General features: G+C 35.9%; 1 protein-coding gene and 1 non-coding gene across 4 annotated transcripts in view; one reads left to right on the top strand and one right to left on the bottom strand.

Moving 5' to 3' along the window:
- SYCP2L (synaptonemal complex protein 2 like) overlaps positions 1 to 16,390 on the top strand; it is a 147,764-nt gene that overhangs the window by 93,615 nt on the left and 37,759 nt on the right. For all 3 annotated transcript variants that reach the window (XM_026511485.4, XM_057305082.1, XM_057305083.1), the window contains 4 exons: positions 11,274 to 11,322; positions 13,259 to 13,406; positions 14,016 to 14,065; positions 15,816 to 15,945. In XM_026511485.4, the coding sequence (XP_026367270.3) occupies positions 11,274 to 11,322; positions 13,259 to 13,406; positions 14,016 to 14,065; positions 15,816 to 15,945 (377 nt within the window). The remainder of the gene's footprint in view (positions 1 to 11,273; positions 11,323 to 13,258; positions 13,407 to 14,015; positions 14,066 to 15,815; positions 15,946 to 16,390) is intronic.
- LOC113264534 (U6 spliceosomal RNA) lies at positions 11,595 to 11,697 on the bottom strand. The gene has a single exon (XR_003319732.1). It is a non-coding gene; the product is annotated as a U6 spliceosomal RNA (small nuclear RNA).

A 16,390-nucleotide genomic window follows, 5' to 3' on the forward strand; every position in this document is an offset into this window, starting at 1 on the left:
TTGTTGGCTTTCTTTAGTGATATGCTTGGGTTCCCTTCTCTTTATTCTTTGCATATGTATTGGTTTTTGATTTGTGGTTACCATTTGGCTTGTATATATTATCTTCTGCATATAGCAGTCCATATTAACTTGATGGTCACTTGAGTTTAAACCCATTCTTTAGTGATTAAACTTAAACCTCTTCCTCCCACATTGTAGGTATATGGTGTCATATTTTACATCCTTTTATGAATTCCTTTCTGACTTCTATAGAAATCTTATTTTTACTGCTTTTGTTTTTCATTTTTTACTTATGGTCTCTCTTCTCAGAGTCTCCTTTAATATTTCTTGTAGGGCTGGTTTAGAGGTCATGACATCCGTTAGATTTTATTTGTCTGGGAAACTCTTGATCTCTCCTTCTATTCTGAATTATAGCCTTGCTGGACAGAGTATTCTTGGTTGCAGGTTTTTTTCTTTTAGCACGTTGAATATATCATGCTACTCCTTTGTGACCTGCAAAGTTTCTGCTGAAAAATTTGCCCATAGCCTTATGGGGTTTCCTTTGTATGTAACTTTCTTCTTCTCTCTTGCCGCTTTAAAATTTTTTTCTCTATCGCTACTTTTTGCCATTTTAATTACTTTGTGTCTTGGTGTGGACCTCCTTAGGTTGAATTTTTAGAGGGATCTCTGCTCCTGGATCTGGATATCTATCTCCTTCCTAGATTAGGGAGGTATTTAGGTATGATCTCTTCAAATAAATTTTCTGCACCCCCTTTTCTCTTCTGGAACTCCTATAATATGGATGTTATTATTTTGATGGAGTTACCGAGTTCCCTAAGTCTGTTCTTGTTTTGCATAATTCTTTTTTTCTCCTTCATTTAACTTAATTATTTTCCATTACTCTTCTAGGTCATTAGTTCATTTCTCTGCTTCATCTGACGTATTTATTCCATCAACTGTATTTTTAAAATTTCATGTATTGAGTTCTTCATCTGATTGGTTCTTTCTAATCCCTGTGTTAAGGGACTTACTGATCATCTGTACTTTTTCCCTCAAGTCCAGTGATAATCTTTATGACCATTACTTTAAATTCTCCCAGACATATGACTTACATCTGTTTTGCTTTGGTATCATGCTGTGGTTTGGTCCTGTTCTTTCATTTGGAAGAAGTTTCTCTGTCTCCTCATTTTGTCTGGCTTTGTGTGTCTGTTCCTGTTAGGAAAGTCAGCTACTTCTCTTGCTCTTAACGCTAATAGCTTTATGAAGAGGAGGTTCCGTAGTGCCCTGTAGTACATGTCCCCTGTCTCCCAGGGACTAACACTTCAGGGAGTATCTCCTATGTGTTCTGTGTATGCTCTGCCTTTGAGTCTCGGCCTCTTTTACCTTCAGTCCAGTTGTCTGCAGATGCTCTCTGCCTATTGTGGGCAGCAAGGTATATGGTGGCCTGCTTGCAAAATGAGACCTGCCCCTGCTGGAACTGAGTTCCTATAAGATGTGGGAGTCAGGAGATGTGGTGTTGGCAGTGTGTGTGCTGGTCTTCTAGGGAAGGGGGCCTGTGGTGCCAGGATGGAGGCAAGTGTGACTTGGAAGGGCTGATCCACTGAAGTGCAATGGGGTTGGGAGTACAGGGAGTTGGGGTTTGGTGCAAGCAAGTTAGGTAAGGAGTACCAGAGCTGCTTAGGTGGCCATTGTTTATGCTGGGGCATGGGGGAAGGAAATGGCATCTGCCAGCTCCCTTGTTCCTGGACAGGGTCCCCTCATGATCCCTGTCCCTCCAGGCAACTCTGAGATGAGCAAAGCCTTCTCCCATCAGCTGTCAGCATTATTCAAACTCCTAGTTCTGTGCTGTCTATGCACAGGCTGTTTCTCTTGCTGTCTCTTTGAGGATGGGAGCTCTACTTCCCAGATCCAAGCCTGCCAATATTCAAAATTCCAAGCTTTAAGTCCTGCTGGTTTTAAAAATGTACAAATATAGTCTCTCATTTTCAAAGGCAAATATTAGAGATTTGTCCTCCCTGTTCATGGGCTCTCCAGTGTGAAAGTCTGATTTTTGCCCTTCTCTACAACACTGGCTCAGTCTCCTTGGTGGACGGCCACTGTCTCATTCCCAGACCTTCTCTTTGCCTTTCCTCCCTTCTTTCATGTGACCTCTTCTGACTTTGTGTAGTTTGTTCTGTCAATCTTTGAGTTTGTTTTGGGGGGGGTGTATTTATGCTGACATTGGTATTATCTACTTGTGTCCATGGGACAAAGTGAGCTTAGGGTCCTCCTACTCTGCTGTCTTCCCAGCCAACTCCCCAAACTGATGCTTACCAGAGAATAGATGCGTAAGGGGATGGGGGAAATTGGAGATGGGGATTGAAGAGTACATTTATCAAAAACATTTATCATAATTAAAAAATAAATGATACTATATAAGAAAACCCTATGGATTCCACCCCCCCCAAAAATACTAAACCTGGCAAATGAATTCAGTAAAGTCACAGGATACAAAATCAATGTGCAGAAAACTGTTGCATTTCTATACAATAATTTCACTTTCTGCAGCTTATTAAAACAATCCCGTTGACAATTGTACCAAAAACAAAATATTGGGGTGCCTGGGTGGCTCAGTGCATTAAGTGTCTGCCTTTGGCTTAGGCCATGATCTCAGGGTCCTGGGATTGAACCCCGCATCAGGCTTCCTGCTCAGTGGGGAGTCTTCTTCTCCCTCTCTTTGTCCCTCCCCACTGCTCGTGCTGTTTCTCTCAAAATCTTAAAAAAAAAAAACCAATAAAATACGTAGGAATAAACTTAACCAAAGAGGTGAAAAACCTATAAAGGTGAAAAACTCTGAAAACTATAAATCATTGGCCAAAAGAAATTCAAGATGATGCAAAGAAATGGACATTCCATGCTCGTGTGTTGGAAGAACAAATATTGTTTAAAATGTCCATATTACCCAAAGTAACCTACAGCTTTAATGGAATCCCTATCAAAATACCAACGGCATTTTTCACAGAACTAGAACAACCCTAATATTTGTATGGAACCACAGAAGACTGTGAATAGCCAAAGCGATCTTGAAAAATTCTTAGAGGTATCACAATTCCAGATTTCAGTTTATATTACATGCAGTAATCAAAACAGTATGGTACTGGAATAAAAATAGATACAGATTAATGGAATAGAACAACAACCAAAAATTAACCCACAGGTAAATGGTCAATCTTTGACAAAGGAGAAATGAATATACAGTGGAAAAAAGTCTTTTCAACAAATGGTGTTGAAGAAACTGGATGGGCAGCCACATGTAAAAGGATGAAACTGGACCACTTTCTTACCATACACAAAAATTCAAAATAGATTCAAGACCTAAATAGACCTGAAACCATAAAAATTCTAGAAGAGAGCACAGGCACTAATCGGACATTGGTAATAGCAACATTTTTCTAGATGTCTCTGGAGACAAGGGAAATACAAACTATTGGGACTACAGCAAAGTAAACTTCTGTACAGTGAAGGAAACCAACAAAACTAAAAGACAACCTATGGAACGGGAGAAGATATTTGCAAATGACTTATCTGAAAGGGTTAAGATACAAAATACATAGAGAACTGATAAAAGCTCAACACCCAAAAAAACAAATAATCCAGACAGCTCTCCAAAGAAGACATCCAGATGGCCAATAGACATATGAAAAGATGCTCAACCTCACATCAGGGAAATACAAAACTACAATGAGCTATCATCTCATACCTGTGAGAAGGGCTAAAATAACACAAGACCCAAGGAGCGCTGGCAAGGATGTGGAGAAAAAGGAACCCTCGTGCACTGTTAGTGGGAATGCAAACTGGTGCAGCCAGTGTGGAAAACAGTATAGAGGTGTCTGAAAATGTTAAAAATAGCACTACCTTATGATCCAGCAATCTCACTATTGTGTATTCACCTGAAAATTAGAAATACACTAATTCAAAGGGATATATGCACCCCTGTGTCTATAGCAGCACTATTTACAATGACCAAACTGTGGAAGCAGCCCAAGTGTCCATCAATTGTGAACTAATAATTTTTAACATATAATTATATTTTTAAAAGCTTTAAAATACCCAACGTAAAATTATCTCAACCATTTCTAAGTGTACAGTACAATAGCATTAAGTACACTTGCATTGCTGTGCAATCATCCCCACTAGTTAATCCACAGAACCCTTTCATCTTGCAAAACAAACTCTTTACCCATTGTTTTGTATAGTTGATGTACAACATTGGTTTCAAGTGTATAACATAGTATTTCAATAATTATATACATTACAAAATGCTCACCATGTGTACTTACCATCTGTCACCATACAAAATCATTACAATATTATTGACTATATTTCTTGTGCTGTACTTTTCATCCCCATGATTGATTTGATAACTGGGAGGTTGTATCTTTTAATCTCCTTTACCTATTTTGCCTCCCCCTGGTCCCCCCCAGACAACCACAAGTTTGTTGCTGTACTTGAGTCTGTTTTGTTTTTTTAGATTACATGTGTAGGTGAAATCATATAGTATTTCTTTTTCTCTGATTTATCTCAGCAGGTGCATCCGTGTTGTCACAAATGGCAAGATTCCATCATTTTATGGCTGAGTAATATTCCATTGCATGTATCTACCACATCATCTTTATCCTTTTATCTATCAGTGGACATTTAGGTTGCTTCCATATCTTGGCTATTGTAAATAATGCTGCAATAAACATGGGGGAACATATATCTTTCAAATTAGTGTTTTTGTTTTATTCAGGTAAATACACAGAAGTGGAATTGCTGGATTGTATGGTATTTCTATTTCAATTTTTTGAGGAGACTCCATACTGTTTTCCATAATGGCTGCACCAATTTACATTCCCACCTTTTCTCCACATCTTCACCATCACCTGTTATTTCTTGTTTGCTACTAGGCATTCTGATAGCTGTGAGATGATATCTCATTGTAGTTTTGATTTGCATTTCCCTGGTGATTAGTGATGATCATCTGTATGTTGGCTTTGGGAAAATGTCTACTCAGGAACTCCAACTATTTTATAATTGCCTTTTTGGTGTTGGCTTATATGAGTTCTTTATATATTTTGATTGTTAACTCCCTACCAGATAAATCATTTGCATATACCTTCTCATTAAGTAGGTTGTCTTTTCCTTTTGTTGATGGTTTTCTTTGCCGTGCAAAAGCCTTTTATTTTGGTATTGTCCCAACATTTGGTTTTTGCTTTTGTTTCCCTTCCCTTGATCTGAGACAGATCAAGGAAAATATTGTTATAGTCAATGTCCAAGAGCTTACTGCTTATGTTTCCTTCTAGGGATTTTATGGTTTCAGGTCTTCTACTTAGGTCCTTATTCCATTTGAATTAATTAATTAATTAATTATTTATTTATTTATTTCATGATGTAAGAAAGTGGTCCAGATTCATTCTTTTGCATGTAGCTGTCCAGTTTTCTCAACAGAATTTATTGAATAGACTGTCTTTTCCCCATAGTATGTTCTCCTTTACTGTAAATTAATTGACCATGTAAGTCTGGGTTTATTTCTGGATGTCTGTTCTATTGATCTATGTGTCTATTTGTGTGCCAATACTGTACTGTTTTTATTACCACAGCTTTGTAGTATAGTTTGAAATCTGGGATTGTGATACCTCCATTTTTCTTATTTCTCAAGATTGCTTTGGCTATTTGGGGTCTTTTGTGATTCTACACAAATTTTAGGATTATTTGTTCTAGTTAAAAATACGGTGGTATTTTGATGGAGATTGCATTGAATCTGTAGATTGCTTTGGATAGTATGGACACTTTAACAATATTATTCCAATCCACGAGCACAGTATGACTTTCCATTTATTTGTGTCACCTTTATTATCTTTCACTAGTGTTATATAGTTTTCAGAGTACAGGTCTTTCACTTCTTTGGTTAAATTTATTTTTGGGTATTTTTTTGTACAATTGTATATGGGTTGTTTTATTAACTTCCCTGCTAGTTCATTATTAATGTATAAAAATGCAACAGATTTCTGTATATTTTGTATCTGCAACTTTACTGAATTCATTTATTAGTTCTAATAGTCTAATCATTCTAATAGTCTTTACAGTCTATATATAGTATCATTTCATCTGCAAATAGTGACAGTTTTACTGCTTCCTCATGAATTTATATTTATTTTTTGTCTGCTGCAGCTACGACTTCCAGTATTATGTTGAATAAAAGTGACAATGGACATCCTTATTTTTGTCTTGATTCTGATCTTAGTACTCTAAGCTTTCAGCCTTTCACCATTGAGTTTGATGTTAGCTGTCAGTTTATCAGATATAGCCTTTATTATGTTGAGGTATGTTCCCTTTAAACTTTGAGAGTTAATGGATGAGAATTTTGTCAAATGCTTTTTCTGCATCTTTTGAGGTGATCATATTACTTTTCCCCTTCATTTGGTTAACGTGGTGTGTATCACAGTGGTTGACTTGTGGATATTGAACCATCTTTACATCCCTGAAATAAATACCACTTGATTATGGTGAATGATCATTTTCACGTATTGAATTCATTTTGCTGATTTTCTTTGAGCGTTTTTGCATCTATGTTCACCAGGGATATTGGTGATTTTTTTTTTTTTTTGTAAACTAACTCCGTGCCAATTAAACTATAGCTCCCTACCTCCCTCCCCCATCCCCTGGCAACTACCAATTTCCTTTCTGTCTCTGAATTTGACTACTGTATGTATACCATATAAATGAAACCCTACAGTATTTGTCCTTTTGTGTCTGGCTTGTTTCACTTAACATAATGTCTTCAAGATTCATTCATGTTGAAATTTTTGTTAGCATTTCCTTTCTTTTTAAGATTAATATTCTATTGTATGTACATACCACATTTTATTTATCCATTTTATCCTTTGATGGACACTTGGGTTGCTTCTACTTTTCAGCTATTGTCAATAATGATGCTATGAACATGGGTGTTTAAATATCTGTTTGAATTCCTACTTTCAATTTTTTTGCATATATCCAGAAGTGGAATTTATGTATTGTAATGTATCATATGGTGTAGTCTAGTTTTAATTTTGGGGGAAACTGCCATGCTGTTCTCCATAGCAACTGCAGTTTACATTTCTACCGATAGTGCACAAGGGTAAGAATTTCTCAACATCCTTGCCAACACATTTTTGATAGTAGCCGTGCTAATGCATGTCAGGTGGTATCTGATTGGGGTTTTGAATTGGATTTCTCTAATAGTTAGTGATGTTGAGATTCTTTTCATGTGCATATTAGCCATTTGCATATCTTCCTTGGAGAAATGTCTATTAAATTTCTTTGCTTATTGTTATTAAGCTGTAGGAGTTTTTTTTTGTTTTTTGGGTTTTTTGGGGCATATTTCAGATATCAACTCTTTATCAAATATATGATTTGAAAATATTTTATTCCATTTTGTGGGCTGTTTTTTCCCCACTCTCTTGGCTATATCTTTTGATGAACTGAAGTTTTTAATTTGATAAAATGCAATTTATCTATTTTTTTCTTTTGTTGGCTATGTTGTTGGTGTCCTATTCAAGAAATCACTGCCAGCCAAATTCAATGTCATGAAAGCTTTTCTCTTTTCCTTCTAGGAGTTTTATTGTTTCAATGCTTACATTTTGGTCTTTGATCTATTTTGAGTTTATTTTTGTATTTGTGTAAAGTAAGGTCTAACTTCATTCTTTTGCATTTGAATTTTCAGATTTCTCAACACCATTTGTTGAAGAAATTATTCATTCTCCCATTGAATGGTCTTGGCATCTTTGTCAAAAGTCATTTGACCATGTGTGAAAGGTTTATTTCTGCATACTCTCTTCTATTGTTGGTCTCTGTGTCTGTCTTTGTGGCAGCACCACACTGTTTTGACTGTTATTTTGTAGTAAGTTTTAAAAGCAGGAAGTGTGGGATCTTCAACTTTGTTCTTGTTTTTCGAGATTCTTTGGCATTTCTGAGTCCCTTGGGATATCATATGACTATTAAGATGAGTTCTCTTTCTGAAAACAAATTTTTTTTCTCTTTATCTTTCTGAAAAAAATTAAGATTTTTATAGAGATTGTATTGAATTTGTAGATTGCTTTGTGTAGTATTGGCATCTTAATAATAGTGTCTTCCAATCCATGAACATAGGCTATCTTTCCATTTTTCACCTCCTTGAGTGTACGCCTAAGTAATGTATTATTTTTGATGCAATTGTAAATGGAATTGTTGTCTTAATTTCCTTTGCAGATTGTTCTTTGTTGGTGTATAGAAACACAACTGACTTTTGTGTGTTCCTTTTGTATCCTACAACTTTGTTGCAGTTAATTATTAAAGGACTAATAAGTAAATTTAACAAAATCGAAGGATGCAAGATATACAAAAATCAAGTTTCTTTCTATATGCTAGCAACAATCATTTTTTGAAAAGCAACACCATTTATAAAAGTATGAAAAATTACATACTTAAGGATTAATTTGGGAAAAGTTTTGTGAGATTTTTACACTGAAAAGTACAGGATATTGCCGAGAGCTATTAAGGAAGATCTAAATAAACAGAGATACTGTATTCATGGGATGGCAGACTCAGTCAATATTGGTAAGATGCCGGTTCTTCTCAAATTGATCTATATAGGCTTAATACAAACCCAATTCAAATTCCAGCAGAGATTGTTGTTTTTGTTTTTAGAAATTGGCAAGGTATTTTTAGATTTCAGATGAGAATTTAAAGGTCCTATACCTCCAAAACAAATTTCAAAAAGAAAAAAAAAAAGACTAGTACACTATATGTTTCAAGACTTAGTATAAAGCTACAGTAATCAGGAGAGTATGTTGTTGCCATAAAGGTAGATAAATAAGTATAACAAAGCAGGCAGTCTTCCTATGCATATATGGATAACTGACATGTGACAAAAATGCAAAGACAGTTCAGTGGAGAAATGATCATTTTTTTCTAACAAATTGTGCTAGAACAATTGACTCTCCATATATGCAGCAAAATCAATGATCTTTACATTCCACCATATAAAAAATTAACTAAAAATGGATTCAAATATAAAAACCTACTTGAAAGAAAGCATAAGAAAAAAATCTTTGTGACCTTCCATTAGGCAAAGATTTTTTAGATATAACACCAAATTACAGCCCATAAAAAACAGATAGATTGAACTTAATCAAAATTAAAAGCTCTACTTAATAAAAAAAAAAAACCCAGGAGAATGAAGGGACCATTACACACATGAAGAAAAAATATATATTTTTTTATTTATTTGGGGGGCAGAGAGGGAAAGAGAAACTGAAGCAGACTCCACACTGAGCACAGAGCCCAACATGGGGCTCGACCCCATGACCACAAGATCATGACTTGAGCTGAAACCAAGAGTCAGGCATTAACCAACTGAGCCACCCAGGTGCCCTGAAGAAAATATTTGTAAAGCATATATTTGATACAGTCCTTATACCCAAAATAAGTACTCTCATTCAATAACAAAGATATAATCCAATAAAAATATAGACAAAATGTTTGAACAGCTACTTCACTAAGAAAGATCTACAGTTGGTAGGTAAATACTTGTTCAACATCATTAGCTATTAAGGAAATATAAATTAAAATTATAAAATACTACCTACATGTAGTAGAGCAGTTAAAATGAGAAATACAGACTATACTAAGTGTTGGTGAAGATGTGGAGCAACTGGAACTTTATACATTGCTGGGTTTTTTTTTTTAATGGTAAATACGCACATATCTTATGGCCTAGCTGTTCCAATCCTAGCTGTCTACCCAAGAGAAGTGACAGCGTATGTCCACACAAATGAATGTTTATAGCAACTTTATTTGTAATTATCCCAAACTAGAAACAACCCAAGTGTCCCTTAATAGATGAGTGCATAAACCGATTTTGGTATATCCATATGGTGGAATACTACTCAGAAATAACAAGGAATAAACAACTGATATATACAACATGAATGAATCTCCAAATGAAAGAAGCCAGACAAAATGTATACTTGTATGATTCCATTCCTATAAAATACTAGAAAATGCAAACAAATTTATAGAGACAAAGTAGATCAATGGTTGGCCAGAAATATGGGTGCATTAGCTTTTTCATTTGTTTTTGGTTTTCATTATGACACCACTTCACATGAGTTCTACCATCTTAACACATTTTTAAGTGCAGAACATGGTATTGTTAACTGTAAGCACAATGTTAAACTATGGATCTCTAAAACTTGCATCTTGCAAAACTTTATACCTATTGAATGACAACTCTGTATTTCTCTCTCCAGTCCCTTCCACTCACCTTTCCATTCGTTTCTCTTGTTTGACTATTTTAGATATCTCCTGTAAATAGAATCATGCTGTATTTGTCCATTTGTGACTGGCTTATTTCATGAATTTATATATCTTCCAAGTTTATCTATGTTGCATATTTCAGGATTTTCTTTTTAAGGCTGTATAGTATTCACATGTATGTATAATATGTATACACCACATTTTATCCACTTACCCACTGATGGACATGGAGATGGTTTTCATAACTTAGCTATCTATTTGTAAAAAACGCTTCTTTTGGATATACATACCCAGATGTGAGAGGCTGAATCATATGATAGTTCTATTTTTAATTTTTTTTGAGGAATTTTTCATGGTGGCTATGCCATTTTATACTCCTACAATGTGTAAGTGTTCCATTTTCTCCACATTTTCACCAACACTTGTTATCTTTTGGGTTTTTTTTTTTAATATCATACCATATATCCAATGAGGAGTTAATTTCCAAAATATCTAAGGAACTCTGACAACTCAATAGCCAAAAATCAGCCCGATTTAAACAGTAGGCAAAGGACTTGAATAGACATTTCTCCGAAGACCTACAAATGGCCAACAGGTATATGAAAAACTGCTCAATATTTACTGATTATTGGGAGAAGTGTTCTTGTTAAATTCCCCTTTTGATTCTAAGGAAAAGCCAGCCAGAAAATACCACTCTGTAGCATGCTACACCTCCCTGCTTCCAAACTGATTTTAACTTGGCCTTCCTGTTCTTTGTATGCCTGACAGAGAAGGGCTCAACAAAGTTTGCTTTGTTTCAAATAACCAGTTGTAGTCTGGCAGAGAATCTATGGAAATGGATTGCAAGAGAAGTCTGTGTGCAGGATGGGGTGCTTCCCACGCACTGGGCTCTGACCAGACAGAGGGCACAGAAAGGAAGAAGTTCGGGCTGGGTGATGAGGGAGGGAGAAGGTGGTGTTGGTGCAGTTCTGTTCATTTGACCTATTTTATTTTAGGGCAGATTCTGCTTCCAAGGGTGAGAGAAAGCGGGAAACAAGGATGTTGGTAATGGAGTAAACTTTCTTGTTTTAAGGCGGTACTTTCTAAATTGCAGTTAATTGTGTGTCATCTTGAAAATTTGTCACTGCTCTGACCTTTAGTATCTCGAATTACATTTATCTTAAAGTTGTCATACAAGAAATTATTTCACTTTTAAATGGAAAATTGATTCTTGCTTTGTTAGAGAAGTAGAAGAAAAGTGTTAAAAATCCTCTGTTACCTGAGATTTATCCTGAATAGAGCTAGAATTGTTGCGTTGAAAAGAAATTAGTTTCTTAAAAAATAGGGAATGCTTCACAGATTTGCATGTCATCCTTGCACAGAGGCCATGCTAATCTTTTCTGCATCATTTCAATGTTAATATGTGTGCTGCCAAAGCAAGCGTGAAAAGAAATTATTTACTGAGTCAGTGACAGGATTTTTTTCATTCCTCTATACACCAGCTTACACCTCTTCCAAGTGCCTCTCACTTTAGCAAGCACGCTGTTCTACGTCCGTAGTCCATGCATTTTCAAAACTCTCTAATGAACATTAAATGAATTTTTTAAAAATTGAGATCATGGGCTTTAAATGAGTTAAGGCTCCTTCTGGCTTGCTTTTAGCAATGGTTGTCACTCTCTGCTGCTCAGTCTTGAGTTGGAATCCCACCAGCGAAGTTGATGAGACTTCCGAAGGCTGGCTCTCTTCCCCCCAAAAATTCCAATTTAATTGATCTAGGGTGACGCTCGGGGATTCAACTGGGATTTTTTTTAAAGCCCCCCTCTGAGGATTCTATGCAGCCAAATTTAAAGGCCACTGCTCTAGATTTTTGTTTTCTAAGTAACTTTCAACACCTTCTTATAGAAACCGAAAGAACCGGCAAAGCCTGCTGCATGTTTTTTTTGTGTGTGTGCATGAAATGAAGTAATGATTTTCTCTAGAAAATGTTGAACTGCTCAACATTTCACAGTAGGAGTAACTGGGTCTTCAACAATGAATTCATCTCAAAAATAGATCACTCACCTGCAGCCACCTTAAAAGTTGTGGGTCATGCTATCATAAACAAGGGTGGTGCTGGTTTTCAACCTGATATAGGGATGGCCTTGGGAGATGACTCTACATTTTGCTATTCCAGGCGCAGGGTGTCTCTTCCAGCTGATGCATTCCATATTTGAGAAGACTGTGAGCTACTGTCATCACTTAATATGTTTGGATTCATAAGAATCCTCCCTGCCTTAAAGCGAGAATGAACTCTTACCAGCTGAATGGTAGAGTTTCTATTGAGGCATTGGTGATTTAGGACGGGGCCTCCTGGAGGGGCACAGCAGAGTTCAAATAGAATATTCTTTTTGTTCAAATCAAAACAAATTCCACATTAAAATGGAGCATAAACAATTATTAGTCACAGCATTTATAAAAACTAATCCAAAAACAGAAAAAGACTTAAAAATACATAAAGTACAGTTAGATCATTGAAGAGATTAAATTTACCTTGATAGCCTAGTCTTAATTTCAAAATACTTCAGGTTTAAATAGAAATAACCCCCTTGTTCCTTTAAAATGTAGACAAGTTTGTCATTGCACAAATTATTTTTATAAATTCTTTTGTCGTTTGGGTTAATATTTTGAAGGGATAGTGTTGGCATGATATTTAGATGCATCAGCTTTTGAAGAATTACCTATGACCCTTTCAGTTGCAGCTAATTGATGAGAGAGGATTCTGTCCTTTTTTTTCTGTCATCCTTACAACAGCAGCTTGGTTGAGAACTGACTAATGAAATCTGTTTCTTCTTTCTCCTCCCCTCTCCTTACTACTGTGTGTGTCTTTTTATTATATGAGAGCCCAGTCTTCTAGAAGGAGTTGCTTCTCTTTTGTCTAACTTTGTAGTGATATGTTTAATTGTATATAAAGGGAACTAACACCTTTTCAATAGCACTCATTTATTATCTGTGTTTGTAAAAGTTTAATTACAGGAAACACCTCTTCTCAGAGAGTAATCAAGATTCAAGTAGTGGTACCAGTGAACGATCTTGGACCAGTAACCAAAAAAAGAAATCCCTAAAACCATATTCTAGTAGGAAAAAGACAAGAACCAGAAGCAGTGTAAGAGGTAAGTTTGGTATGTGTCTTCTTTCAAGTCATTTTTCAAATAAATCAGGTATTTTTCAATTATGTGATGGAAGGAGGGCACCAAAGAAAAAATGATTATGTGATCCCCTTTCCCTGCTACAATTACATTAGAAAGACAAAAACGTACATACAAAACAGTACAAGAGAGTATGGAATTGACCAATAGTTATGAAATATGAGCTATAGATAAATGGAGTAGGAGTTCAGATAAGAAGAATCTAACATGAGCTGGAATCACTAGGAAAAGCTTCAAGGAAGAGGCACGTGGGATTTGAGCTAATCCTTAGGAAAGAATAGTATTCAAAGAGGTGTGCAGAAAGGGAGCATTCTAAATTAGGTGAAAGTACAAGGACAGATTGACACAAGGAGAACATCAGAGGCAAGGTCTAGAGCAGAGAATTCACACTGATGGGAGGGGCTCAGGAACAAGGTGGATAATTAGGGATCTTATGAGCTAGACATTTGAGCAAGCTTCAGGATTTGGGAATTGCTTCTATCATGGATGCATACTTGAAAAAGGGAGAAATTAGTTTTTTTTTTAATTTCTCATAAGCAAACTTTTCCATTGTACACTTCTTTTTTCTTTTAGTTTTGCCATTTTCCCCTCCCAGCAGTGGCAGTGACCATGAGAAAGACCAAGTAAGTAAATTTTATTTGGGCTGCCACGTGGCCATTAGCATTAGCATGAAACAGGTCAATCTGTTTTGGGTTAAAGTTCATTTATTTCTCAAAAAAAAAAAAAAAACAACTCTTTTCAGGATTATGAGGATAACCAGTTTGCTGGTACATAAATCACTGTCAATAGAAATTTCAAGGACTTGTAAACATGAAGTATAAATCTTGGGTAAAGACTTAAGATTTTTCTTCATTGTTCCCAAATCTATTGCAAGATGTTTATTATGAATGGTGCTAAAATCTGGGCTATATTCCTGTAAATATATGCTCTTTGAATTTACATGTTCAAATGAACTTCTTGGGTTAATTCTTCCCTTTGTTTTCAGTTTGCTGACATGTTATTTCTAGAGCTTTTAAGGATTTAAACATTTAAATCTTTATTGTGTAAGTGGTTGAAATGACTTCAGGCTTATATAAATATCAAATAAATCTTCAAAGTTTCTTAATTCATTTTGGTTATCCTTGTTTTAAAGCAACATAGTTAAAAATATGAACACTGGTGTTGTCCAGGCAAGTTCAAAGCCAAATTTTCCTGTTAAGAGCTGAATCACCCCTCTCAACAGTTGGGTTTTGTTTCTTGTCAAATGAGATACATCAAGACTACAGATACAGTGCCAAGTATATGAGTTTTCTAGGGGGGCAGTTGCTGGGATTCTGAGGGCATCAGCAGCACCCTGCCCCCCACCCTGTGCAGACGTACAATGTGGTTAGTACTCCAATCACAGTTATCTCTCCCCACCTGCCCTCTTCTTTCAGCTGCCCTCTGTGAATCTAAGGGGCTGTCATATTCTGTACTGACAGATTTTATAGTTTAAACCTGTGAGCCATCATGAGGACCTAAATATATGTTGAATACTTTAAGCCGATATGAGATACCAGTTAGAAATAGGCCAAAAGACAAATTTAAAGTAAATACAGCTTTTGTTTGAAGTAAGCACCAAAGAAACATCAAAGCTTTGAGAATCCATAAATTTAAGCAATGCAATTGACAAGAAGTCTGTTGATTTTTCAGTGAGAGCATTGCTGACCTTGTACAAATATTAACATTCAAAATTAACTCCTCTGTGTTGGCGTGTAAGAGAATAATTTAGGGCAGGGGTCAGCAAACTTGTTCTGTGAAGGGCCAGATAGTAAATATTGTAAACGTTTTAGACCTATAAGATCATAAATATTTTCTGTGGTGACTATTCAGCTCTTCCGTTGTAGTATGAAAGCAGCCATGGACAATACCTAAGTGAATGGGTGTGTTGTGTTCCAATAAATATTTATAAGGAGTCCAAACTGTCGTTTGCAGATTCCTGATTTAGAGCAGCGGTTCTCAAACTGTAGTGATCATCAGAATGACCAGTATGGTTTGTTTAAATGCAGATTGCTAGGTTCTGTCCCCACAGTTTCTGGCTGAATAAGTAATAGATGGGATTCTGGAATTTGCATTTCTGTGAAGTTCCCTGGGTGTTGCTGATGCTCTGTTCCAGGGTGGGGGCCCTACTTTGAGAACTTTAATTTAGAGTCGTTTTTCAGTTCGAATTATGAATTGATATATGACTTAATGTGCTTTCAGCTTTGGGATCTTATGGTCTTAGTGTTTGTTTTCAAATGGAGCAAATCCAATACTTAAACCACTTTAAAGGACAGTAGAAATGTATTAGAATTTTTTGAAAACTATTCTGAGTGGTTATGAATGTTAACACTCTTAAACAATACTATATTTTAGGCTCAACATCTAACACCATTATGGAAGGATACCTCCAGGCAGAATAATTCCACACTTCCAAAAATTTCTGGAACAAAATTTCAGGGTAGTTCTGACTTTTTAACTCCTGAAGACTCTGCCCAGAAAACAGGTACCTGACCTTCTGTTGATTTACATAGGAAAAAAAAATGTATTTTAGGAAAAGTAGTTTGAACTAAACAAATTTTTTATTTTAGTATCTGTTGAAGAAATTGTGACTATATGATCTTTAAGGTACTCATTAGCAAAAGATGGAGGACATTGTGTTTTAATTTTGCTTTAACATTTGAGATTAGCTTGTGCTCTTCTACTTTTAAAGAAGCAAGAAAACTCAAATGGTGACTTACAGCAGGGATTGGTAAACTTTTTCTGTAAAGCACCAGGCAGTATTTTTTGCCTTTTGGCAACTCTACAGTTAGCTGCAAATCAGCCCCAGACCAGATGTAAACCAACGGGCATGGCTGTGTTTCCATAAAACTTTATTTATAAAACCAAGTGGTAGACAGGATCTGACTTCAGGGGCCAGAGTTTGCCAACCCTGGTCCTGTTAGGTGTAT

This window comes from Ursus arctos, unplaced genomic scaffold (genome assembly GCF_023065955.2).
Source record: "Ursus arctos isolate Adak ecotype North America unplaced genomic scaffold, UrsArc2.0 scaffold_31, whole genome shotgun sequence".
Taxonomy (NCBI): Eukaryota; Metazoa; Chordata; class Mammalia; order Carnivora; family Ursidae; genus Ursus; species Ursus arctos.